Below are 27,500 nucleotides of genomic sequence, written 5' to 3' on the forward strand. Positions count from 1 at the left end.
ACATCCGTTTATTTATTAAAGTTTCTTTTCACACCATTCAAAATAATAGTTGACAGTCATAACTAGATAGGTACATTTCCTGAGGAAAATGTGAGTGGTGCTTGCCGTGGCAAAACTCGTCAAATAGCATTTTCTAACTTGTTGCTAAGCACTAAAATAATGGTCATAGAATGTTTCTAGCATGTGTTTTTAATGATGAGCATTTAGATGATATGTATGTGTTAGCATGATGCTAGCACGTTATTAGCATGTTTTAGCACTTCGATAGGCGATGCTAGCATGTATTAGCATGATGCTTACACATTTTTAGCATGTTTTAGCACTTTGCTAGGCGATGCTAGCATGTGTTTGCATGATGCTAGTATGTTTTTAGCATGTTTTAACACTTTGCTAGGCAATGCTAGCATGTGTTAGCATGATGTAAGCACGTATTTGGCATGTTTTAGCACTTCTTTAGCCGATGCTAGCATGTGTTAGCATGATGCTAGCACGTTTTTAGCATGTTTTAGCGTGTGGCTATGAAGATTTTAGGTCATTACTTATTGGCTGCTTGATAATATAAATCCTCTGAGAGAGAGAGAGGGAGAGACACAGGGCTGTCAGGCCCTTTTTGTCTGTGTGTGAAAATGTCGGTTGGGATTAAATTTTCTGAACATTCCACAATGTTAAGTCAATGGGACTTTTTTGGCCGGTTTTTCGTCCGCTGTGCGAACATCGTACACCCGATCATTTAGAAAAGATACAGCACACCTCTTCTCAATGAGCCGCACGATTTGACACCACACTCAGCGGTCTGTGACAAAAGCTGCGGGAGGAGTAGCGCGCCAAACTTTGAGTAATAAGTATGCAAGAGAGCAATAGTGATGCCTTTGGCAAGCAGCACTAATAATACAATGTTGTGATCGCAGGTTGCCATCGGTTACGACCCGAAAGCGGATCGCCATGACCCTGTTCAAGTACTGGAGGAACTTTCAGTGTATCAGGATCATCATGGATGTGTTTATGATGTGTGACAGATATTAAAGAAACATTGATGCATGTACTATCAGTGTTACATACATGATACATTCATGATATTCAATATTTTAATCATCGAATCTAAAGCATCGCCATGACAACTGCATCATGTCCCGCAGATTTCTCCAGCGACTTTAACCACCAACTGAACTTGATCATCATCGAAAATTAATTTTAGCTTCATAATGTGATTTATATTTTCTGAAGAAGCAGTAAATGTGATCCGAGGTAAAGAGGGAGAGATTTAAAGTATTTAAACGTTTTAAAATGTTCAAAAGTCGTTTTCTGAAAGTGAACAAATAGTTCTGATAGTTTATATTCTTAAAGTCTAGAACATTCTGAGAACATCATTCAGACGAATTTATTCATCTACAGAACAGAGTACAGATTTATTTGTTAATTTAAAGATTTATTCGTGAATACAGGGAATTTTGCCGGCTTTTTTTCAAAAGTATAAACATTAATTGTATAGAATTGGGCTGTTAGAGTTCCAGAAAAGCACACGGATGATTTCCTCCAGTATTGTGTATTAATTCGTAATTTAAAACATCTTTACGCACAGAAATGATGTGTTTTGTATTGTGGGATAATTCCGTGACTGCCGTCTATTATTGTGAACGGTGTGGAAAAGCAACTTTAATAAATAAACGGATGTCTACAGCGATTAGATTAATCACAAACAGCGTTCATTCATTTGTTCTCCTTGTACTTGTTGATAACCGGTGCATGATACGAGAGATTTGACAGATGTGTTTGCAGATCGGATGTATATGCCGTTAAGACAATACGTACTATAAATAATCATAATCGCATACAATAAATTGGCTTTCAAGGATGTTTACTGTCGTCATGGCAACACATGCTAACGATTGGTGTAAATTCGGTCATGTGACACTACATTTTTGCGTTAACGCCAATTTTCTCAACAGAACGTTTTTCACGACACGAAGTATCAACAGAGTTTATACGCTACAGTTAAATGGACAAACATTACGTCGACACTCGTGATCATTTGTGTTTCCATCAGCTTTATTTGGATGCGCTAAAACTTTTTTCGCAAAACGTCATTGATAATTTGATGCATTAATACAGCCAGATGTAATTAAGCCAAATAATATGATTTGTGTACATTTATGAGACATTAAATGTTTTCCATTTGGATTTAGCGGTTCACCTCATCAATGAAGTACAGTGCGACTCCTCTCTGTCTGGTCTTCATCTCTCTGGACGTCCAGTCCCGGCGGTACTCCTTCCTGATGGAGTCCACGCTCATCTTCAACTGACGAGCCGTTTCATACTTCTGCCAGTCCTTCTCCCCCTGAACACAAACACACGCGGTCAGTCTGGGACGTCCTGCAGTGAGATGTGGGTCTGACGTGAGATCGGACCTTCAGTTTGGAGCTGGGGTTCAGCATGATGTATTTGGGTCGTCCCTGAATGTTCTCCAGCCAGGACGCCAGCCATGTGACCGTGTGGTCATGTTGAACACGCTTCCACCGGTGACCTGCAGGAGCTTCGGGGATCTTCGAGTCTCTGTGGAGAGAAACATCGCGTGTTATGTCCAGCGGGGGGCGCCAAAAGCGAGCGAAAGAGTTGAAATCAGACGAGATTACGGCGAATATTAGAGATGGAGGTCTCAATGAGTAAAATGTACCTCCATAACCTAAAACTTTAACTTAAACCTCACCAATAGAGATCGAAAAGCCAATGACACTATCAGGTGACTCCGCACAAGTCAATCGCATTGGAACATGTGTGTGAATGTAGATGGGTCTGTAATAACACAGACTATTTATTTAGCAGTGACGGGCCACTTCTGTTGAAATGAACAGGAGAAATTGGAACGCTCATCTAAGAAGCTCCGAGCACCCAACGGTCAACGGATGTAGAAAGGAAGTCCCACCTTATTAGATACAGACATCACCTGTCAATCAACTGATGTGCATGTGGATTTGCTACACAAGCCGAGAAAATTGTGTGTTTTAGCATAATATGAGGTACAGATGCACAATTTATGATTCCAATATTATCAGATTTTATTGCTGATTTGAAATCTGTTCTTTGATCGTAATCTTGACCACCATTCTTGAGATTTCGGTGTTTCTCCATTCAAGTAGATATGAGCTGCACTGGCATGACTGGAAATATCCTCCGAGAACATCTCAAAGATGCTCAGCTGATACACTTTAGTAATACAAGCGTTAAAATGTAGCGTTTACAAATGATGTGCTACAATAAAAGTTATTGATATCATAACATGGGTGAAATATGAGTGTTTATAAAGTCATAATGTTCATTCTATGAGAACAGATTGTATCTGCTTGGTAACCGTGGTAACTTTAAAAGAATATTCCGAGTTCAACACAAGTTCAGCTCAATCGACAGCATTTGTGTCATAATGTTGATTAGCACAAACAACATATGAAGCAGTTAATTATCAGTCAAGTATAATTATTTTTACAGTGGCAAAACCTGACAGCATCAACTGTATTAATGCATCAAATCTGTGTTAATGCATCAAAACTGTATTAATGCATCAAATCTGTATTAATGCATCAAAACTGTATTAATGCATCAAATCTGTATTAATGCATCATATCTGTATTAATGCATCAAATCTGTGTTAATGCATCAAAACTGTATTAATGCATCAAAACTGTATTAATGCATCAAATCTGTATTAATGCATCAAAACTGTATTAATGCATCAAATCTGAATTAATGCATCAAAACTGTATTAATGCATCATATCTGTGTTAATGCATCAAAACTGTGTTAATGCATCAAAACTGTATTAATGCATCAAATCTGTGTTAATGCATCAAAACTGTATTAATGCATCAAAACTGTGTTAATGCATCAAAACTGTGTTAATGCATCAAATCTGTATTAATGCATCAAAACTGTATTAATGCATCAAAACTGTGTTAATGCATCAAAACTGTATTATTGCATCAAAACTGTGTTAATGCATCAAAACTGTGTTAATGCATCATATCTGTGTTAATGCATCAAAACTGTATTAATGCATCAAATCTGTATTAATGCATCAAAACTATATTAATGCATCAAAACTATATTAATGCATCAAAACTGTGTTAATGCATCAAAACTGTATTAATGCATCAAAACTGTGTTAATGCTTCAAATCTGTATTAATGCATCAAAACTGTGTTAATGCATCAAATCTGTATTAATGCATCAAAACTGTATTAATGCATCAAATCTGTATTAATGCATCAAAACTGTATTAATGCATCAAATCTGTATTAATGCATCATATCTGTATTAATGCATCAAATCTGTATTAATGCATCATATCTGTATTAATGCATCAAAACTGTGTTAATGCATCAAATCTGTGTTAATGCATCAAAACTGTATAAATGCATCAAATCTGTATTAATGCATCAAAACTGTATTAATGCATCATATCTGTATTAATGCATCAAATCTGTATTAATGCATCAAAACTGTATAAAAGCATCAAATCTGTATTAATGCATCAAAACTGTATTAATGCATCAAAACTGTATAAATGCATCAAATCTGTATTAATGCATCAAAACTGTGTTAATGCATCAAATCTGTATTAATGCATCAAAACTGTATAAATGCATCAAAACTGTATTAATGCATCAAAACTGTATTAATGTATCATATCTGTATTAATGCATCAAAACTGTGTTAATGCATCAAATCTTTGTTAATGCATCAAAACTGTGTTAATGCATCAAATCTGTATTAATGCATCAAATCTGTATTAATGCATCAAAACTGTATTAATGCATCATATCTGTATTAATGCATCAAAACTGTGTTAATGCATCAAATCTGTGTTAATGCATCAAAACTGTATAAATGCATCAAATCTGTATTAATGCATCAAAACTGTATTAATGCATCATATCTGTATTAATGCATCAAAACTGTGTTAATGCATCAAATCTGTGTTAATGCATCAAAACTGTGTTAATGCATCATATCTGTATTAATGCATCAAATCTGTGTTAATGCATCATATCTGTATTAATGCATCAAAACTGTGTTAATGCATCATATCTGTGTTAATGCATCAAAACTGTATTAATGCATCATATCTGTATTAATGCATCAAATCTGTGTTAATGCATCAAATCTGTATTAATGCATCAAAACTGTATAAATGCATCAGATCTGTATTAATGCATCAAAACTGTATTAATGCATCATATATGTATTAATGCATCAAAACTGTGTTAATGCATCAAATCTGTGTTAATGCATCAAAACTGTATTAATGCATCATATCTGTATTAATGCATCAAATCTGTGTTAATGCATCATATCTGTATTAATGCATCAAAACTGTATTAATGCATCAAATCTGTATTAATGCATCAAAACTGTATAAATGCATCAAATCTGTATTAATGCATCGAAACTGTATAAACGCATCAGATCTGTATTAATGCATCATATCTGTATTAATGCATCAAAACTGTATTAATGCATCAAAACTGTATAAATGCATCGAATCTGTATTAATGCATCAAAACTGTATTAATGCATCATATCTGTATTAATGCATCGAAACTGTGTTAATGCATCAAATCTGTGTTAATGCATCATATCTGTATTAATGCATCAAAACTGTATTAATGCATCATATCTGTATTAATGCATCGAAACTGTGTTAATGCATCAAATCTGTGTTAATGCATCATATCTGTATTAATGCATCAAAACTGTATTAATGCATCATATCTGTATTAATGCATCAAATCTGTATTAATGCATCAAAACTGTATTAATGCATCAAATCTGTATTAATGCATCATATCTGTGTTAATGCATCATATCTGTATTAATGCATCAAAACTGTATTAATGCATCATATCTGTGTTAATGCATCAAAACTGTGTTAATGCATCATATCTGTGTTAATGCATCAAATCTGTGTTAATGCATCATATCTGTATTAATGCATCAAAACTGTGTTAATGCATCAAATTTGTATTAATGCATCAAAACTGTGTTAATGCATCATATCTGTATTAATGCATCAAATCTGTGTTAATGCATCAAAACTGTGTTAATGCATCATATCTGTGTTAATGCATCAAAACTGTATTAATGCATCAAAACTGTATTAATGCATCAAATCTGTATTAATGCATCAAAACTGTATTAATGCATCAAAACTGTGTTAATGCATCAAATCTGTATTAATGCATCAAAACTGTGTTAATGCATCAAAACTGTATTAATGCATCAAAACTGTATTAATGCATCAAAACTGTATTAATGCATCAAATCTGTATTAACGCATCAAAACTGTGTTAACGCATCAAAACTGTGTTAACGCATCAAAACTGTATTAACGCATCATATCTGTATTAACGCATCAAAACTGTGTTAACGCATCAAATCTGTGTTAATGCATCAAAACTGTGTTAATGCATCATATCTGTATTAATGCATCAAATCTGTGTTAATGCATCAAAACTGTATTAATGCATCATATCTGTGTTAATGCATCAAAAATGTATTAATGCATCATATCTGTATTAATGCATCAATTCTGTGTTAATGCATCATATCTGTGTTAATGCATCAAAACTGTATTAATGCATCAGATCTGTATTAATGCATCATATCTGTATTAATGCATCAAAACTGTGTTAACGCATCAAAACTGTGTTAACGCATCAAAACTGTATTAACGCATCATATCTGTATTAACGCATCAAAACTGTGTTAACGCATCAAATCTGTGTTAATGCATCAAAACTGTGTTAATGCATCATATCTGTATTAATGCATCAAATCTGTGTTAATGCATCAAAACTGTATTAATGCATCATATCTGTGTTAATGCATCAAAAATGTATTAATGCATCATATCTGTATTAATGCATCAATTCTGTGTTAATGCATCATATCTGTGTTAATGCATCAAAACTGTATTAATGCATCAGATCTGTATTAATGCATCATATCTGTATTAATGCATCAAAACTGTATTAATGCATCATATCTGTGTTAATGCATCAAAACTGTGTTAATGCATCATATCTGTATTAATGCATCAAATCTGTGTTAATGCATCATATCTGTATTAATGCATCAAAACTGTGTTAATGCATCAAATTTGTATTAATGCATCAAAACTGTGTTAATGCATCATATCTGTATTAATGCATCAAATCTGTGTTAATGCATCAAATCTGTGTTAATGCATCAAAACTGTATTAATGCATCAAATCTGTATTAATGCATCAAAACTGTATTAATGCATCATATCTGTATTAATGCATCAAAACTGTGTTAATGCATCATATCTGTATTAATGCATCATATCTGTATTAATGCATCAAAACTGTGTTAATGCATCAAAACTGTATTAATGCATCAAAACTGTGTTAATGCATCAAATCTGTGTTAATGCATCAAAACTGTATTAATGCATCAAATCTGTATTAATGCATCATATCTGTATTAATGCATCAAAACTGTATTAATGCATCAAAACTGTATTAATGCATCAAATCTGTATTAATGCATCAAAACTGTATTAATGCATCAAATCTGTGTTAATGCATCAAAACTGTATTAATGCATCAAATCTGTATTAATGCATCATATCTGTATTAATGCATCAAAACTGTGTTAATGCATCAAATCTGTGTTAATGCATCAAAACTATATTAATGCATCAAATCTGTATTAATGCATCATATCTGTGTTAATGCATCATATCTGTATTAATGCATCAAAACTGTATTAATGCATCATATCTGTGTTAATGCATCAAAACTGTATTAATGCATCATATCTGTATTAATGCATCAAATCTGTGTTAATGCATCATATCTGTATTAATGCATCAAAACTGTGTTAATGCATCAAATTTGTATTAATGCATCAAAACTGTGTTAATGCATCATATCTGTATTAATGCATCAAATCTGTGTTAATGCATCAAATCTGTGTTAATGCATCAAAACTGTGTTAATGCATCATATCTGTGTTAATGCATCAAAACTGTATTAATGCATCAAAACTGTATTAATGCATCAAATCTGTATTAATGCATCAAAACTATATTAATGCATCAAAACTGTATTAATGCATCAAATCTGTATAAATGCATCAAAACTGTGTTAATGCATCAAAACTGTGTTAATGCATCAAATCTGTGTTAATGCATCAAAACTGTGTTAATGCATCAAAACTGTGTTAATGCATCAAAACTGTATAAATGCATCAAATCTGTATTAATGCATCAAAACTGTATTAATGCATCAAAACTATATTAATGCATCAAAACTGTGTTAATGCATCAAATCTGTGTTAATGCATCAAAACTGTGTTAATGCATCAAAACTGTATAAATGCATCAAATGTGTATTAATGCATCATATCTGTATTAATGCATCATATCTGTATTAATGCATCAAAACTGTGTTAATGCATCAAATCTGTATTAATGCATCATATCTGTATTAATGCATCAAATCTGTGTTAATGCATCAAAATGCATCAAAACTGTGTTAATGCATCAAATCTGTATTAATGCATCATATCTGTATTAATGCATCAAAACTGTATTAATGCATCAAATCTGTATTAATGCATCAAAACTGTATTAATGCATCAAATCTGTATTAATGCATCAAAACTGTATAAATGCATCAAATCTGTATTAATGCATCATATCTGTATTAATGCATCAAAACTGTATAAATGCATCAAATCTGTATTAATGCATCAAAACTGTATTAATGCATCAAAACTGTGTTAATGCATCAAATCTGTATTAATGCATCAAATCTGTATTAATGCATCAAAACTGTATAAATGCATCAAAACTGTATTAATGCATCAAAACTGTATTAATGCATCATATCTGTATTAATGCATCAAAACTGTGTTAATGCATCAAATCTGTGTTAATGCATCAAAACTGTGTTAATGCATCAAATCTGTGTTAATGCATCAAATCTGTATTAATGCATCAAAACTGTATTAATGCATCAAAACTGTATTAATGCATCAAAACTGTGTTAATGCATCAAATCTGTGTTAATGCATCAAAACTGTATAAATGCATCAAATCTGTATTAATGCATCAAAACTGTATTAATGCATCATATCTGTATTAATGCATCAAAACTGTGTTAATGCATCATATCTGTATTAATGCATCAAATCTGTGTTAATGCATCAAAACTGTATTAATGCATCATATCTGTGTTAATGCATCAAAACTGTATAAATGCATCAAATCTGTATTAATGCATCATATCTGTGTTAATGCATCATATCTGTGTTAATGCATCAAAACTGTATAAATGCATCAAATCTGTATTAATGCATCATATCTGTATTAATGCATCAAATCTGTATTAATGCATCATATCTGTATTAATGCATCAAAACTGTGTTAATGCATCAAATCTGTATTAATGCATCATATCTGTATTAATGCATCAAAACTGTTAATGCATCAAATCTGTATTAATGCATCATATCTGTATTAATGCATCAAATCTGTATTAATGCATCATATCTGTATTAATGCATCAAAACTGTGTTAATGCATCATATCTGTATTAATGCATCAAAACTGTGTTAATGCATCAAATCTGTGTTAATGCATCAAAACTGTATTAATGCATCAAATCTGTATTAATGCATCAAAACTGTATAAATGCATCAAATCTGTATTAATGCATCAAAACTGTATAAATGCATCAAATCTGTATTAATGCATCATATCTGTATTAATGCATCAAATCTGTATTAATGCATCATATCTGTATTAATGCATCAAAACTGTGTTAATGCATCAAATCTGTGTTAATGCATCAAAACTGTATTAATGCATCAAAACTGTATAAATGCATCAAATCTGTATTAATGCATCAAAACTGTATTAATGCATCATATCTGTATTAATGCATCAAATCTGTATTAATGCATCAAATCTGTATTAATGCATCAAAACTGTATTAATGCATCAAAACTGTGTTAATGCATCAAATCTGTATTAATGCATCAAATCTGTATTAATGCATCAAAACTGTATTAATGCATCAAAACTGTATTAATGCATCATATCTGTATTAATGCATCAAAACTGTGTTAATGCATCAAATCTGTGTTAATGCATCAAAACTGTGTTAATGCATCAAATCTGTATTAATGCATCAAATCTGTATTAATGCATCAAAACTGTGTTAATGCATCAAAACTGTATTAATGCATCATATCTGTATTAATGCATCAAAACTGTGTTAATGCATCAAATCTGTGTTAATGCATCAAAACTGTATAAATGCATCAAATCTGTATTAATGCATCAAAACTGTGTTAATGCACCATATCTGTGTTAATGCATCAAAACTGTATTAATGCATCATATCTGTATTAATGCATCAAATCTGTGTTAATGCATCATATCTGTATTAATGCATCAAAACTGTATAAATGCATCAGATCTGTATTAATGCATCATATCTGTATTAATGCATCAAAACTGTATTAATGCATCAAAACTGTATAAATGCATCAAAACTGTATTAATGCATCAAAACTGTGTTAATGCATCAAATCTGTGTTAATGCATCAAAACTGTATTAATGCATCATATCTGTGTTAATGCATCAAATCTGTGTTAATGCATCAAATCTGTATTAATGCATCATATCTGTATTAATGCATCAAAACTGTATTAATGCATCAAATCTGTATTAATGCATCAAAACTGTGTTAATGCATCATATCTGTATTAATGCATCAAAACTGTGTTAATGCATCATATCTGTATTAATGCATCAAAACTGTATTAATGCATCAAATCTGTATTAATGCATCAAAACTGTATTAATGCATCAAAACTGTGTTAATGCATCAAATCTGTATTAATGCATCAAATCTGTATTAATGCATCAAAACTGTATTAATGCATCAAAACTGTATTAATGCATCATATCTGTATTAATGCATCAAAACTGTGTTAATGCATCAAATCTGTGTTAATGCATCAAAACTGTGTTAATGCATCAAATCTGTATTAATGCATCAAATCTGTATTAATGCATCAAAACTGTGTTAATGCATCAAAACTGTATTAATGCATCATATCTGTATTAATGCATCAAAACTGTGTTAATGCATCAAATCTGTGTTAATGCATCAAAACTGTATAAATGCATCAAATCTGTATTAATGCATCAAAACTGTGTTAATGCACCATATCTGTGTTAATGCATCAAAACTGTATTAATGCATCATATCTGTATTAATGCATCAAATCTGTGTTAATGCATCATATCTGTATTAATGCATCAAAACTGTATAAATGCATCAGATCTGTATTAATGCATCATATCTGTATTAATGCATCAAAACTGTATTAATGCATCAAAACTGTATAAATGCATCAAAACTGTATTAATGCATCAAAACTGTGTTAATGCATCAAATCTGTGTTAATGCATCAAAACTGTATTAATGCATCATATCTGTGTTAATGCATCAAATCTGTGTTAATGCATCAAATCTGTATTAATGCATCATATCTGTATTAATGCATCAAAACTGTATTAATGCATCAAATCTGTATTAATGCATCAAAACTGTGTTAATGCATCATATCTGTATTAATGCATCAAAACTGTGTTAATGCATCATATCTGTATTAATGCATCAAAACTGTGTTAATGCATCATATCTGTATTAATGCATCAAAACTGTGTTAATGCATCAAATCTGTGTTAATGCATCAAAACTGTATTAATGCATCAAATCTGTATTAATGCATCAAAACTGTATAAATGCATCAAATCTGTATTAATGCATCAAAACTGTATAAATGCATCAAATCTGTATTAATGCATCATATCTGTATTAATGCATCAAATCTGTATTAATGCATCATATCTGTATTAATGCATCAAAACTGTGTTAATGCATCAAATATGTGTTAATGCATCAAAACTGTATTAATGCATCAAAACTGTATAAATGCATCAAATCTGTATTAATGCATCAAAACTGTATTAATGCATCATATCTGTATTAATGCATCAAATCTGTATTAATGCATCAAATCTGTATTAATGCATCAAATCTGTATTAATGCATCAAAACTGTATTAATGCATCAAAACTGTGTTAATGCATCAAATCTGTATTAATGCATCAAATCTGTATTAATGCATCAAAACTGTATAAATGCATCAAAACTGTATTAATGCATCAAAACTGTATTAATGCATCATATCTGTATTAATGCATCAAAACTGTGTTAATGCATCAAATCTGTATTAATGCATCAAAACTGTATAAATGCATCAAAACTGTATTAATGCATCAAAACTGTATTAATGCATCATATCTGTATTAATGCATCAAAACTGTGTTAATGCATCAAAACTGTATAAATGCATCAAAACTGTATAAATGCATCAAAACTGTGTTAATGCATCAAAACTGTGTTAATGCATCAAATCTGTATTAATGCATCAAAACTGTATAAATGCATCAAAACTGTATTAATGCATCAAAACTGTATTAATGCATCATATCTGTATTAATGCATCAAAACTGTGTTAATGCATCAAAACTGTATAAATGCATCAAATCTGTGTTAATGCATCAAAACTGTGTTAATGCATCAAAACTGTGTTAATGCATCAAATCTGTATTAATGCATCAAAACTGTGTTAATGCATCAAAACTGTATTAATGCATCATATCTGTATTAATGCATCAAAACTGTGTTAATGCATCAAATCTGTGTTAATGCATCAAAACTGTATAAATGCATCAAATCTGTATTAATGCATCAAAACTGTATTAATGCATCATATCTGTATTAATGCATCAAAACTGTGTTAATGCATCAAATCTGTGTTAATGCATCAAAACTGTATTAATGCATCAAATCTGTATAAATGCATCAAATCTGTATTAATGCATCAAAACTGTGTTAATGCATCAAAACTGTGTTAATGCATCAAATCTGTATTAATGCATCAAATCTGTATTAATGCATCAAAACTGTATTACTGCATCATATCTGTATTAATGCATCAAAACTGTGTTAATGCATCAAATCTGTGTTTATGCATCAAAACTGTATAAATGCATCATATCTGTATTAATGCATCAAAACTGTATTAATGCATCAAATCTGTATTAATGCATCAAAACTGTGTTAATGCATCAAATCTGTGTTAATGCATCAAAACTGTATTAATGCATCATATCTGTGTTAATGCATCAAATCTGTGTTAATGCATCAAAACTGTGTTAATGCACCATATCTGTGTTAATGCATCAAAACTGTATTAATGCATCATATCTGTATTAATGCATCAAATCTGTGTTAATGCATCATATCTGTATTAATGCATCAAAACTGTATAAATGCATCAGATCTGTATTAATGCATCATATCTGTATTAATGCATCAAAACTGTATTAATGCATCAAAACTGTATAAATGCATCAAAACTGTATTAATGCATCAAATCTGTGTTAATGCATCAAAACTGTGTTAATGCATCAAATTTGTATTAATGCATCAAAACTGTGTTAATGCATCAAATCTGTGTTAATGCATCAAATCTGTGTTAATGCATCAAATCTGTGTTAATGCATCAAATCTGTGTTAATGCATCAAATCTGTATTAATGCATCAAAACTGTATTAATGCATCAAATCTGTGTTAATGCATCAAAACTGTATTAATGCATCAAAACTGTATTAATGCATCAAATCTGTGTTAATGCATCAAAACTGTATTAATGCATCAAATCTGTGTTAATGCATCAAATCTGTATCAATGCATCAAAACTGTATTAATGCATCAAAACTGTATAAATGCATCCTAAACACAGAAATGTGAAGCTTATCATTCTATAAAATCATTTACATTAATTGTACATGTATTATTTGTGCTGTAAAGTTGTTTAAATCATCGTTTAAGGGTTTACAGTGTTGCGTTGTCATGGCAACAGAGTTGTATAATTGTCTATATCTTCACACAGATGAGGTCAGTGTGTGATTTAATGACAGTAAAATCATGTTAACACACATATTGTTTATGTGTCTTTGTGACAGTATTTTAATGTCATTTCGGTTCATCCGTTCAAAGTTAAAAAACTCTGATTCAATGATTCGTTCGTGACATCACTCAGAAATGTTCTCTGCACGGCACTTTTCATGAATTAAAATTCAGTAAACATAAATACAGCTGTTTAATACTCATGCATTATTATTTTTCTGAAATCTAATGTTTAAATGTCATTTTTCTGTATGTTCATTAAGTGAAAAATTATGTTTAAAACTAGATTTTTATAGTATTTTACTTTTTGAACATTTTTATCTCTGTGTAAAGAACACCTGATATTATTGCACCTGGATCCCAGGTAGTGTTAAAGTGTTAAACTCACTTGCCGCAGTTGATGATGACGTCTTCGGGCTGAATGCGCTTCTTCAGTTTGCCCATCTTGGGGTGTTCTCCTCGCCCGCGGAACAGACCCGGCGGCTCTAGCTTAAAGTTTCCGATTTTCTCGCGGTGTCCGTCCAGCAGACAGTAACCGTACTCCTCTGTCAGACGATTGGACTCCTCCTTCAGGACCTAAGTGAAACACATGTGGAGCTAGCAGACAACACATTACCTGCGAAATTAACCTTTTTTTTAATCTTTATATTTCTCCCAATTTGGAATGCCCAATTCCCACTACTTAGTAGGTCCTCGTGGTGGCGCGGTTACTCACCTCAATCCGGGTGGTGGAGGACAAGTCTGCTTCTGAGACCGTCAATCCGCGCATCTGATCACGTGACTCGTTGTGCATGACACCGCGGAGACTCACAGCATGTGGAGACTCATGCTACTCTCCACGATCCACACACAACTCACCACACGCCCCATTGAGAGAACCACTAATCACCACCACGAGGAGGTTACCCCATGTGACTCTACCCTCCCTAGCAACCGGCCCAATTTGGTTACCCCATGTAACTCTACCCTCCCTAGCAACCGGGCCAATTGGTTACCCCATGTGCCTCTACCCTCCCTAGCAACCGGGCCAATTGGTCACCCCATGTGACTCTACCCTCCCTAGCAACCGGCTCAATTTGGTTGCTAAGGAGACCTGACTGTAGTCACTCACCACACGCCCCAGCGAGAACCACTAATCACCACCACGAGGAGGTTACCCCATGTGCCTCTACCCTCCCTAGCAACCGGGCCAATTGGTCACCCCATGTGACTCTACCCTCCCTAGCAACCGGGCCAATTGGTTACCCCATGTGACTCTACCCTCCCTAGCAACCGGGCCAATTGGTCACCCCATGTGACTCTACCATCCCTAGCAACCGGGCCAATTTGGTTGCTAAGGAGACCTGGCTGGAGTCACTCCCGTCTCGCGACTCCAAGGTTGATAGTCAGCGCCAATACTTCGAAATGAACCTTAAAATCTCACCTGCTTTTCCTCTTTGCTCATGTTCTTCCTCTCCTCCGACTTCTCCACAAAGTATTTGTGGATTTCACTGAAGTCGCACTTTGAGAGCGTCTTGATCAACTTCCTCTCGTCTTTGGTCATTTCCTGAAGACACTTCAGTTAATGCACTGCAGGCGGAAGCAGAACTGAGAGCTGATGAACTGATCTCACCTCTTTCCAATCAGTGAAGAAGTTGTTCTGGAACACGTGTTTGCTGGAGTGCTCGTGGTCCAGCATCTTAGCGTAGAACGTTGCAATCTCCTCTGTGACTGGACTCAGTTTCACCGGCCGTCCTGAAAACACACAGACACGAGCTGGTGTAAGAACTACACCATGAATACACATGATAAACTCCACATGATGCACTCACCATCATAATACAATGTGACATTATCAGACAGCAGCTCATATTCTGGAGGGAAATATGGACCTTTATGTTCAAGATTCCTCCATTTCTGACTGTCTGATGATTTTCCCTCTTCACACCTGTAGATGGAAGTCCAACTTTATTCAAGCTCCAGTGTGAGATAACAGATTGAACAGAATAAAAATGACCAGATTATTAGATAAATATGTGGTCAGGAGGAAATACATTAACATGTCATATGCACCTCTCAAACGCATAAAAGCACACGTGCAACTATAAATTAATAAAGTGAGTTTGACCACAACATGAATCTCTAGCACTTGAACTGACCTGTACTTCGACAGTGTTTTAACTGCTTTAGTACGAGTATAATGAAGTCTAAAGGAGTGAATGAGTGAAACATCTTTATTATGTTCCGCTGAAATATAAACAAGTCGCGAAATAAAACACAAACATCTTTTCATTCCCTAAACTGTCATGTACGTGTCTGCACATGCGCACTCTCCTCACCGCTGCTGCGCGTCTTTGCGTCACATGTATTTGTGTTCGACCATAAACATGTGCGGTCGGTTTTTCAGTTCCGGCCACAAAGTGTTCATCATCGCAATAATGTAGATTACCACAAAAATTTATTTGGACTTCTTTAAAAAAAGCACAAATGTGTGTTCCAGTGAGACACTTATAATGGAAGTCAATGGGGTTTAATCTGTAAACATTAAAATACTCACTGACACATAAACAATATGCGTGTTTACAACTTCATTGCCATGACGATGTAACACTGTAAAAAAAAAATGGCTGCCAGCATAATTATGTAAAAAAATACAGTAAAAATGTAAACAACTTTACAGAACAAACTGTTAATTTTAACAATAATTGACTGTAAAAAGTAAAAGTACGCTCTTGTTAAACATAATGTTAATTTCTAACGTTAATTATTCAGATACAACATTTTATTGTATCGTCTTAAAATATATATATTTACCTTATATTTTACAGTTAATATTCGTTAATCAATGTTTTATTTCTGTAGCATTTTTTGTCTTTTACCGCTAAAATTACATTTTTACTCTGTACTCTATAATGACTGTAAACATGATGATTTAAACAACTTTACAGCTCAAATAACACGAGTTTAACAGAATAATTTATGTAAGTGCTTTTATAAAATTATAAGCGTCACATTTCTGACTTTAAACCTCCAAAAATACCCCATTGACTTCCATTGTGAGTGTCTCACTGGAACACATTTGTGCTAATCAACATTATTTACAAATGCTGTCGATTGAACTGAACCTCAAAATCCAGCGTTCACTTAAACTGAAACTGCACATAATAAACATTACAGAAGAGCTGCAAACTGCAGTGTTAAATAATTATAACACAAAAAATACAAATGCTAAACGTTAATTAAACGCTACATTGATCAAAGACTATGTATGACGCAACATTACTAAGATGTAAAACTTGAACCTGAGACGGATCTCCTCGGCTTCAGGGTATATGCAGGGACAGATTACCGACCGGGCCATTGCCCCTTGACCTCCCGGGAGCCATTGAATACCCGGGGGCTCTTGACTACCCGGTGACCCTTGATTACCCAGGGGCCCTTGACTACCAGGAGGCTCTTGATTACCCGGTGACCCTTGACTACCCGGTGACCCTTGACTACCAGGAGGCTCTTGATTACCCGGTGGCCCTTGACTACCCGGGGGCCCTTGACTACCCGGGGACCCTTGACTACCTGGGGACCCTTGACTACCCGGTGGACCCTTGACTACCCGGTGGCCCTTGACTACCAGGGGGCTCTTGATTACCCGGTGACCCTTGACTACCAGGGGGCTCTTGATTACCCAGTGACCCTTGACTACCAGGAGGCTCTTGATTACCCGGTGGCCCTTGACTACCCAGGGGCCCTTGACTACCCGGGGACCTTTGACTACCCAGGGACCCTTGACTACCCGGTGGCCCTTGACTACCAGGGGGCTCTTGATTACCCGGTGACCCTTGACTACCAGGGGGCTCTTGACTACCAGGGGGCTCTTGATTACCCAGTGACCCTTGACTACCCGGTGACCCTTGACTTCCAGGGGGCTCTTGATTACCCGGGGGCTCTTGATTACCAGGGGGCTCTTGATTACCCGGTGACCCTTGACTACCCAGTGACCCTTGACTACCCGGTGACCCTTGACTACCAGGGGGCTCTTGATTACCCGGTGACCCTTGACTACCCGGGGGCCCTTGACTACCCGGTGACACTTGACTACGAGGGGGCCCTTGACTACCAGGGGGCCCTTGACTACCCAGTGACCCTAGACTACCTGGGGGCCCTTGACTACCCGGGGACCCTAGACTACCTGGTGACACTAGACTACCCGGGGGCCCTTGACTACCCGGTGGCCCTTGACTACCTGGGGACCCTTGACAACCCGGGGACCCTTGGCTACCCGGGGACCCTTGGCTACCCGGGGACCCTTGACTACCCGGTGGCCCTTGACTACCAGGGGGCTCTTGATTACCCGGTGACCCTTGACTACCCGGTGACCCTTGACTACCAGGGGGCTCTTGATTACCCGGTGACCCTTGACTACCCGGGGGCCCTTGACTACCCGGTGACTACCCAGGGACCCTTGACTACCAGGGGGCTCTTGATTACCCGGTGACCCTTGACTACCAGGGGGCTCTTGATTACCCGGTGACCCTTGACTACCAGGGGGCTCTTGATTACCTGGTGACCCTTGACTACCCGGTGACACTTGACTACCAAGGGGCCCTTGACTACCTGGGGGCCCTTGACTACCCGGGGACCCTAGACTACCTGGTGACCCTAGACTACCCGGGGGCCCTTGACTACCCGGGGGCCCTTGACTACACGGGGACCCTTGACTACCCGGTGGCCCTTGACTACCTTGGGACCCTTGACTACCCGGGGCTGCCCTGGGCTTTAAGGCTGCTCGATCTAGATTGGCAAGCCCCCCCCCCAAAAACCCTTTTGGGCATGAACAAATGCCACCCTCCACCTTTTGGGTGGAGGGTGGCCCTTGGAGATAATTGGCCCCAGGGCCTTTGCAAGTCATAATCCGTTCCTGGGTAAATGTTACCTGCATCAGTCACACCTGAAAGATTTGAAGTCCCTCCTGATGTCAACTGCAGCGCAGAATAAAACTCACCTGTACACGAAAGTCCATCAAAGCCTTCGACAGCATCCCAACAGCACCTGTACACTCCATACACTTCTCCATCATCTCATCACACAAGTCACCCACTCTTCAAGACGGTCAACATTTAATCAGCAGTGAAGCCAAAGTTTCCTAGAAATCTTCAGTATATTGGGGGAAATGTGTCAACGGTGTTTTATAAGGAACTCTATGTGGGAATAGAGATATGGCACGAACAATAACAAGAAAACATTACATGCATTTAATGGTTGACCACTTGTTTATTACAGCAAAAATATCTCAACGTGTAAATTTGTCCCAACGTTTTGCAAGAAACGGATGGAATGATTGACCAAAGGCTGTCAGCATTACTAATCCCCCACGTGTCCGGCGCTGTGTAACTACTACAACACGTTTGTGTCTCATCGTCCATCTGGCTGCCATAAATACTCAAATTCATTTGGTATGAACTGTACAGTAAGAGAAAATGCACCACTTACATATAAAAAAAGCAAAAAAAAGTCATCAGTGTAAATCAAATAGTCTAAAACCACAATCAAGATCTGCGATTCAAACTGTTCCCGAAAATGATCAAATGAGGCCCACAAAAAATGGTGATAAGACTACAACATTTTAGCCAAATGAAATGTCTCCGGACGGACCGTTGCGCACGTTAGGAGCACGCTATAGACTCCAGCTGTTGCTCGGCTTCGGCGGCCATGGCTGCGGCCTGGAGCTGTTCGGTTTCGCTCTGCAGCCCGCTCGCCGTCAACTGTTTGCGTTCACTGTGCATGTTGTTCTCGTGCCTCTTCAGGTCGGACGCTTTGGCGAAGGCCTTCGTACACGAGCCGCACACAAACGGCTTCTCTCCTCGGTGGCGTCGCTCGTGGTCCTTCAGGTGCGACTTGTGCTTGAACGCCTTGTCGCACATCTGACAGCTGAACGGCCGCTCGTTGCTGTGCACTCGCTCGTGCTTCTTCAGGTCGGGAGCACGGATGAACGACTTCCCGCAGGAGTCGCAGCTGTAGGGCTTGAAGCCTGTGTGAATTTTCAGATGTTCCTTCAAATGGGCCTGCGTGGTGAACGCTTTGGTGCAGATCTCGCAAACGAAGGGTCGGTCGGCCGAGTGCAGTTTCTCGTGTTTCCTCAGGCGGTTTTCGTCGACGAACGTCTTGCCACACACCTGGCAGGCGAGCTGATCCCTGTGGCCGTAGAGCAGATACTCAAACTTCATGTCGCCGGTGGCCGTCGTCCATCCGGGGGGCTGTTCGTCCTTCACGTCGCCCATGCTGTCCGCGAACGACAGCGTCTGCGTGTGAGCCGCCAGTTCTTTGGGTTCCGTGACCATGGCTTCCACGTCCTGGTCGTAGCAGCTCACCTTATGTACCTCTTCTTGCGCCAACTCTTTCAGGATGGCCTCCTGCACTCTCAGGGCGTTGTTGGGCGATTTGTCCAGGTCGTGATTGCTTTGAGCTTCCTCCACAATATCATCAGAAGGAGCATCATCTTGGTCCCCGAGCACCTGGACGTCGTTGTCTTGAGTTAGTGGAGGATCGTCCGTCGGAAGCCCCATTTTCACCATGTCGTACGGAAACTTGCTGGCGTTCCTGAGGTCGTTTTTCTCATCGGAGGACATGTCTCGCTTCTGAGAGCAGAGCTTATCCAGAAACCGGATTCCCAATATCTGTCCCGAAGACATCATTAGATTCACATCTTTCTTCTTCACAGAAATCTTGGCGGTGTACATGTAATTGAGCACTTCTTCAAAGATGTCCGAGCGGATGAAGTCGATCTCTATGACGGAGGAGCTATCCACCTCGTGTTTCTTGAAAAGCTTCTTGAAGTAGTTGCTGCATGCCGCTAACACACAGCGATGCGCCCTGAATTTCACGTCCTCGACGACGACCGCAATGTCGCAGTGCTCGCCCTCCAATCTCTGCTCGTTCAGTAGCTTCAGAAAGATGGTTTTGTGCTCATCGTCCACATACTTCACAGTTTCTGACATACTGGAGCGGATTTCTGAGGGAACAAGAGAATGTAGAAGAATTAATTCAGCTGAAATATCTTTCCAGTATTTATGTTTAATTATAAGAGTTGGGCGGGTCTGGGTATCTCAGCGAGTATTGACGCTGACTAGCACGCCTGGAGTCATGAGTTTGAATCCAGGGCGTGCTGAGTGACTCCAGTCAGGTCTCCTTAGTAACCAAATTGGGCTGGTTGCTAGGGAGGGTAGAGTCACATGGGGTAACCAAATTGGGCCGGTTGCTAGGGAGGGTAGAGTCACATGGGGTAACCAAATTGGCCCGGTTGCTAGGGAGGGTAGAGTCACATGGGGTAACCAAATTGGGCCGGTTGATAGGGAGGGTAGAGTCACATGGGGTAACCAAATTGGCCCGGTTGCTAGGGAGGGTAGAGTCACATGGGGGTAACCAAATTGGCCCATTACTAGGGAGGGTAGAGTCACATGGGGTAACCAAATTGGCTTGGTTGCTAGGGAGGGTAGAGTCACATGGGGTAACCAAATTGGCCCGGTTGCTAGGGAGGGTAGAGTCACATGGGGTAACCAAATTGGCCTGGTTGCTAGGGAGGGTAGAGTCACATGGGGTAACCAAATTGGCCCGGTTGCTAGGGAGGGTAGAGTCACATGGGGTAACCAAATTGGGCTGGTTGCTAGGGAGGGTAGAGTCACATGGGGTAACCAAATTGGCCCGGTTGCTAGGGAGGGTAGAGTCACATGGGGGTAACCAAATTGGGCTGGTTGCTAGGGAGGGTAGAGTCACATGGAGGTAACCAAATTGGGCTGGTTGCTAGGGAAGGTAGAGTCACATGGGGTAACCAAATTGGCCCGGTTGCTAGGGAGGGTAGAGTCACATGGGGTAACCAAATTGGGCTGGTTGCTAGGGAGGGTAGAGTCACATGGGGTAACCAAATTGGCCCGGTTGCTAGGGAGGGTAGAGTCACATGGGGGTAACCAAATTGGGCTGGTTGCTAGGGAGGGTAGAGTCACATGGGGTAACCAAATTGGCCCGGTTGCTAGGGAGGGTAGAGTCACATGGGGTAACCAAATTGGCCGGTTGTTAGGGAGGGTAGAGTCACATGGGGTAACCTCCTCGTGGTCACTATAATGTGGTTCTCGCTCTCGGTGGGGCGTGTGGTGAGTTGTGCGTGGATGCCGTGGAGAATAGCGTGAAGCCTCCACACGCGCTACGTCTCCACGGTAACACGCTCAGCAAGTCACGCGATAAGATGCGAACATGCTAGGTGCTAGCCTGCCATTGGGAGCAACTTGGGGTTCAGTGTCTTACCCAAGGACACTTCGGCATGTGGAGTCACGTGGGACGGGAATCAAACCGCCAACCCTGCGATTGGCAGCCGACCCGCTCTACCACCTGTGCCAGAGCCGCCCCTATGTAACTTACCCTGCAGAGTTTACTTGTAAACAAACAAGTTACTGTATGTTTACATTTATTGTTGAGGAACAACAATCATGTGGAATGCATTTCCTCCCTCATTCATGCTATGAAATGTATATTGTGATAATTATTTTGGCCATTTTGTGCAGCTCTAGTGAAAAGTGTTGATAGCGGTCGACTCCCGTTGCGTCCAAATGTTCAGCTTACAATGTGATGTGTTCAAACGACTGACGATTGCAACCAATAACCAATTTATGTGACTCATTTATAATTTCAAGAACATTTTAGTTTTTCATGCTGCTAAAAACAACAATGTGGAGTTGACCGGTTAGGTATTGATTTACCAACGTATTTCAGGAACAATTTTCAGCTTGTTTTGGATCACTGCGAATCCTATTAACCGAAATGGATCACAATTGCAATATCGTGTGGAATAACCGGCAATACTGATTTTTCTCATAATCGTATAGCCGTAATGTATAGACTGATTAATGACACTTGTTTTGCTATGATTTGCAAGGGCCAATAACTGCACCCCTAAAAAAAATCTATTTGTGAATATATAAATCTAATTTAACCCTTGTGCGACCTTCGAGACATTTTAGTTTTTTTGATCATTTTGGCGTTAATGCCAACAGCATACATTTTGCCAAAAGTGTGTATTTTTTGTGTAATTTTGATATTTCAAACTCAGTTCCTATAATACATCTATAGCTCAGAGGTAAAAGATGCTAGCTACCACCCCTGGTGTTCGCTAGTTTGAATCCAGTGACTCCAGTCAGGTCTCCTTAGCAACCAAATTGGCCCGGTTGCTAGGGAGGGTAGAGTCACATGGGGTAACCTCCTTGTGGTCACTATAATGTGGTTCTCGTTCTCGGTGGGGCGTGTGGTGAGTGACTCCAGTCAGGTCTCCTTAGCAACCAAATTGGCCCGGTTGCTAGGGAGGGTAGAGTCACATGGGGTAACCTCCTCGTGGTCACTATAATGTGGTTCTCGTTCTAGGTGGGGCGTGTGGTGAGTGACTCCAGTCAGGTCTCCTTAGCAACCAAATTGGCCCGGTTGCTAGGGAGGGTAGAGTCACATGGGGTAACCTCCTCGTGGTCACTATAATGTGGTTCTCATTCTAGGTGGGGCGTGTGGTGAGTTGTGCATGGAGAATTCTATGATATTGTACTTTCATTCAAAAATTTTTTTTATATATATTTTCCACCAGATGGCGCCATTTTACATTTATATTTATGCATTTGGCAGATGCTTTTATCCAAAGCGACTTACAGAGCACTTATTACAGGGACAATCCCCCCGGAGCAACCTGGAGTTAAGTGTCTTACTCAAGGACACAATGGTGACTGTGGGATCAAACCAGCAACCTTCTGAGTACCAATGTATTATACAGAGCACTTATTACAGGGACAACCCCCCGGAGCAACCTGGAGTTAAGTGTCTTACTCAAGGACACAATGGTGGTGACTGTGGGGCTTGAACCAGGGTCCTTCTGATTACCAGACTACCAGTTATGTGCTTTAGACCACTACCCCACCACCACCAACATTTTCCTCATGTTTATCCTGTGGAGCAAATCCAAGCTTTTCCCCTATTCTCTGTTTACTGTATTATAGAGACCTGCAGGACAACTGAATACATGATGCAGATACAAGTGTGTGTGTGTGTTGGTATGGATGTCAGAGTGTGGTTTGCGTGTGTGTATTGAGAAACGTTTGTGATATACTGTAAACAAACTGGCAAACTGGGTTAAAATCCTGAAAATGAATGAATATTTGGTATTTATAATCAGGACTGATGTTGGACTTCAGTGAAGTCAGTGAAAGATATTAATATATTATATTATTACGGCAGTTTTTTGATGTGCACGTTTTTGTCCTGGAAGGACCTCTGAGTAACTATTTTAAATGGACACACAAGGGTTAAATATGTGTAATATGCATTATTCTCTCTCTAAATAATCACATAAACATGTCGCCCCAAGACACTTTATTTATTAATTTTTTTAATAATGTTTAACTAGTGTATCCAACATTTCTGGCACATTTAGAGGTGTTTGTTTACCAACATCAGACACATGAATGCTAATAATTACAATGCTAGAGTTTATGAATACAATTGTGTAAATTGATTAATAAAGATCAAGGAATATCTGATAAAATCATGCCAATAAATAATCAATTTTAACCATCTGAAATCACAGAACATGTCCTAAAACACTGAGTTTAATGTGCTTTACTGAAGATTATTAACACTTTGAAGGACACGTGATGTTTCGATACGGGCCACAAACGACACAATATCATTATTTACACTCTTCTAAACCGGCGAGGTGTGTTTTAACACGGTAAACGGTCGGTTTACTCTGTAAATATCCTGTTCGGTCAATATAATGACATATAACCGCTTATTTTGTCATTTCTGCTCTACTTTGGTTCGGTTGAAGCTAATCTTAGCATTAGCACACACATCATCTCCGGTGCCTTTAATCGACATTTAATCAAGCAACACGACGATTCCTCCTCTAAACGAGCCCCGAGGAACGGAGAGCACGGAGAGCTGCGGAATGTGTTCGGTAACCGGGCGCGCTGAGGGCGGATTCAGTGGCGCGAGCTGCGCGGGCCATGATGAACACTCCCGCGGGCGCGCGCAGCCATCCCGCGCAAAAACATTACGCAATATTCCAGCAACTGCTTCTATCCGCAGCCAAAATCCGTTTCTTACCTTTATTGTGTTGTTTTGATCCACTGGGAGAGTGTGTGTTAAATGTCACCAGCGCCAGTGCAAAATTTAATACTTTGTTGTTGTGTGCGAGGCCGAGGACGAGCACTGGCGGAAGGACGCGCTGCGCCAGCACGGAACTGCAGTGACCGAAGCGCGTACGTAGACACGGGCACAGCTACGCAAACAGCGCACTCACACAGAGGAGATGCGCAGGCACGGATACGCAAATCTCTGGAGCGCGAAGCGAGAGAAATGGAGTCTAAGCGTGGAACGTTGCCTACGTATTTCCGGTCAAATCTGAGGGGCCTGACAATCTTCCGGTCTCGTATCCAGCTAAACGCGAAAGTGGCAAGATGTTGTAGCAAACTACTATTCTTTCTCAAATAAAGCGATTTATCACAACAAATATGGTTTTATTTAGTAAAAGTGTGAATATTATCTCAGTTATGAGCTCCAAAAGTTGAGGTTTTAGGGAAATCTGCAGAGAACACTAAACACAATATTCATTTTTTGGTAAATGATTATTTCCCCCTAGTCAAAGCATGATATTACACATGAGTAAAGCATTAATCTGTAATATTCATAAATGTAATAACCACAATATTCATAAATAAAAAGTAATGATACAATAACAATTGGTAACACTTTACAATAAGTTATTTGTTAACATTAGTTAACAACATTAGGTTACATGAATAAACAATGAACAATACTTATACAGCATTTATTCATCTTAATGTTCATTTCAACATACTACTACATAAATTAATTATAAATAATTATAAAATAAATAATCCTGCGTTCCCACAATTCCCTGCGTGACCATCATATTTCATTATATTTTATGGGAATAGTTGTTTCTTCTTATTTTTAATATCAGTTATGTACATTTGGGTGTTCTACTTTATATTGAATGTAGTTTAATTAATGTTTAATGTCATTTAATTCACATGTGTGAAATTAAATTAATTCCTGGAAGAGCCACTATTGATGAACTTCACGTCATGTAAGTTTTATGGTGATTAACAATATATTAGAAAATAAAAAAGCAGATTTTTACAAGTTTATGACGTTTTTTTTAACTGTAAATTTAACAAAAACTTTTTTTTACAGTGCCATCGTGGTCATGTAAATTACAACAGTTTTAAATTGTAAAATTAACAGTTTGGTCTGTAAAGTTGTTTACATTTTTACTGTATTTTTTACATAATTATTCTGGCAACCACAGCTGCCAGTTATTTTTTACAAGATTGTTTTACAGTGTAGTTAATGCAGTATGGACTAACAAAGAACAATTCTATTTTTATTAACTAATATTGACAAAGATTAATAAATACTGAAAAAATATGTATTGTTAATTGTTTAACAATACATTAATGCATATTAACGAATGGAACCTTATTGTAAAATGTTAACACAATTTAATCTATATTTATTGTGTCAAATTACTGCATCGTTGTTAACTGAAATTAAAACTTATATTATACTGCATAAATACAATAAACTAATATTGAGCACAATTAGACAAACTGTATGGTTAAAGAGTCACTGCATTAAGAAATATATTATCGTTCTCTCCAGTATCATCAATTATCATATTATATTAACTTATAATATCACAGAGTAATAGAGAATATTAATTTATCTAGCAAACAAATCTAAAATATAGCTTCAAGCGCTAATTATCAGGGGTCAAACACATATGGAGAAATGACAAAAATAATCTGATTTGACTGTTGAACTCTAACTGTCTTAATCACAGCAGCACAAATAGGATTTTCTTCAGTTATAACGGTGACTAGCATCCCAAATTGATGCATGTGGCCTAAGAATGTTCTCGTTTTTAAGTTTTTAAGTTTGAACTTTTTGCTTACAAGATACAGGCCAATTAGTGGTTACAGGCCACACACAAAAACACATTTAAATCTTCTGAATGACTAAATCAATCAAAATACTTTGATAACTTTTGTCAGGAGGGTCTGTAGATGATGTATACAAAATTTCATGCGAATTGAAGAAATGGCCTAGGACGAGTTTGAAAAAGTTTTTTCAGAATAAATTGAAATTGTAGAAAATGTTTCTTGCGGAAATGGAAAATCAAGTTATCCTATGATTTGGGGGCACTGGTGGATTCAGAGAAGCTACATATTTGTATTGTAGCCTATACGGTTTCTGAGGTATGAGAAAAAACACAAATTGGATAATTATAGCGCCACCATGTGGCCGATTGTCACAAAAGTTGCTTTTGTAGCTTCAAGTTGACACCCTGCTTGTATATAGTAATTTCCATAACCCTCAGCCATTCCCAAAATGAATTA

General features: G+C 37.6%; 2 protein-coding genes across 5 annotated transcripts in view; both read right to left on the reverse strand.

Annotated features, from left to right (window-relative positions):
- LOC127635175 (DNA topoisomerase 1-like) overlaps nucleotides 1-16,410 on the reverse strand; it is a 27,064-nt gene extending 10,654 nt beyond the window's left edge. The window contains exons 1-7 of one of the 4 annotated variants that reach the window (XM_052115034.1): nucleotides 16,215-16,405; nucleotides 15,948-16,003; nucleotides 15,689-15,810; nucleotides 15,500-15,622; nucleotides 14,465-14,652; nucleotides 2,406-2,550; nucleotides 2,192-2,335 (exon numbers count right to left, since the gene is read on the reverse strand). In XM_052115034.1, coding sequence (XP_051970994.1) covers nucleotides 2,192-2,335; nucleotides 2,406-2,550; nucleotides 14,465-14,652; nucleotides 15,500-15,622; nucleotides 15,689-15,810; nucleotides 15,948-16,003; nucleotides 16,215-16,348 — 912 coding nt within the window. In that variant the 5' untranslated portion in view covers nucleotides 16,349-16,405. Of the gene's footprint in view, nucleotides 1-2,191; nucleotides 2,336-2,405; nucleotides 2,551-14,464; nucleotides 14,653-15,499; nucleotides 15,623-15,688; nucleotides 15,811-15,887; nucleotides 16,004-16,214 lie in introns of all 4 variants that reach the window. The other 3 variants (XM_052115033.1, XM_052115036.1, XM_052115035.1) reach the window with 3 other exon arrangements.
- Nucleotides 16,411-19,229: 2,819 nt separating this feature from the next.
- Nucleotides 19,230-25,373, reverse strand: LOC127635182 (zinc finger and BTB domain-containing protein 14-like). Its single transcript, XM_052115046.1, has 2 exons — nucleotides 25,183-25,373; nucleotides 19,230-21,061 (listed from the first exon to the last, which is right to left on the reverse strand). Exon 2 carries the CDS (start codon nucleotides 21,045-21,047, stop codon nucleotides 19,716-19,718), a length of 1,332 nt encoding a protein of 443 aa, XP_051971006.1. The 5' UTR covers nucleotides 21,048-21,061; nucleotides 25,183-25,373; the 3' UTR covers nucleotides 19,230-19,715.
- Between the last annotated feature and the right edge of the window lie 2,127 nt (nucleotides 25,374-27,500).

The sequence above is a fragment of the Xyrauchen texanus genome, chromosome 42 (genome assembly GCF_025860055.1).
Source record: "Xyrauchen texanus isolate HMW12.3.18 chromosome 42, RBS_HiC_50CHRs, whole genome shotgun sequence".
Lineage (NCBI taxonomy): Eukaryota > Metazoa > Chordata > Actinopteri > Cypriniformes > Catostomidae > Xyrauchen > Xyrauchen texanus.

Coding starts and splice junctions, on each gene's coding strand:
- LOC127635182 (XM_052115046.1), bottom strand. CDS start 21,047: ATGTCAGAAACTGTGAAGTATGTGGACGATGAGCACAAAACCATCTTT.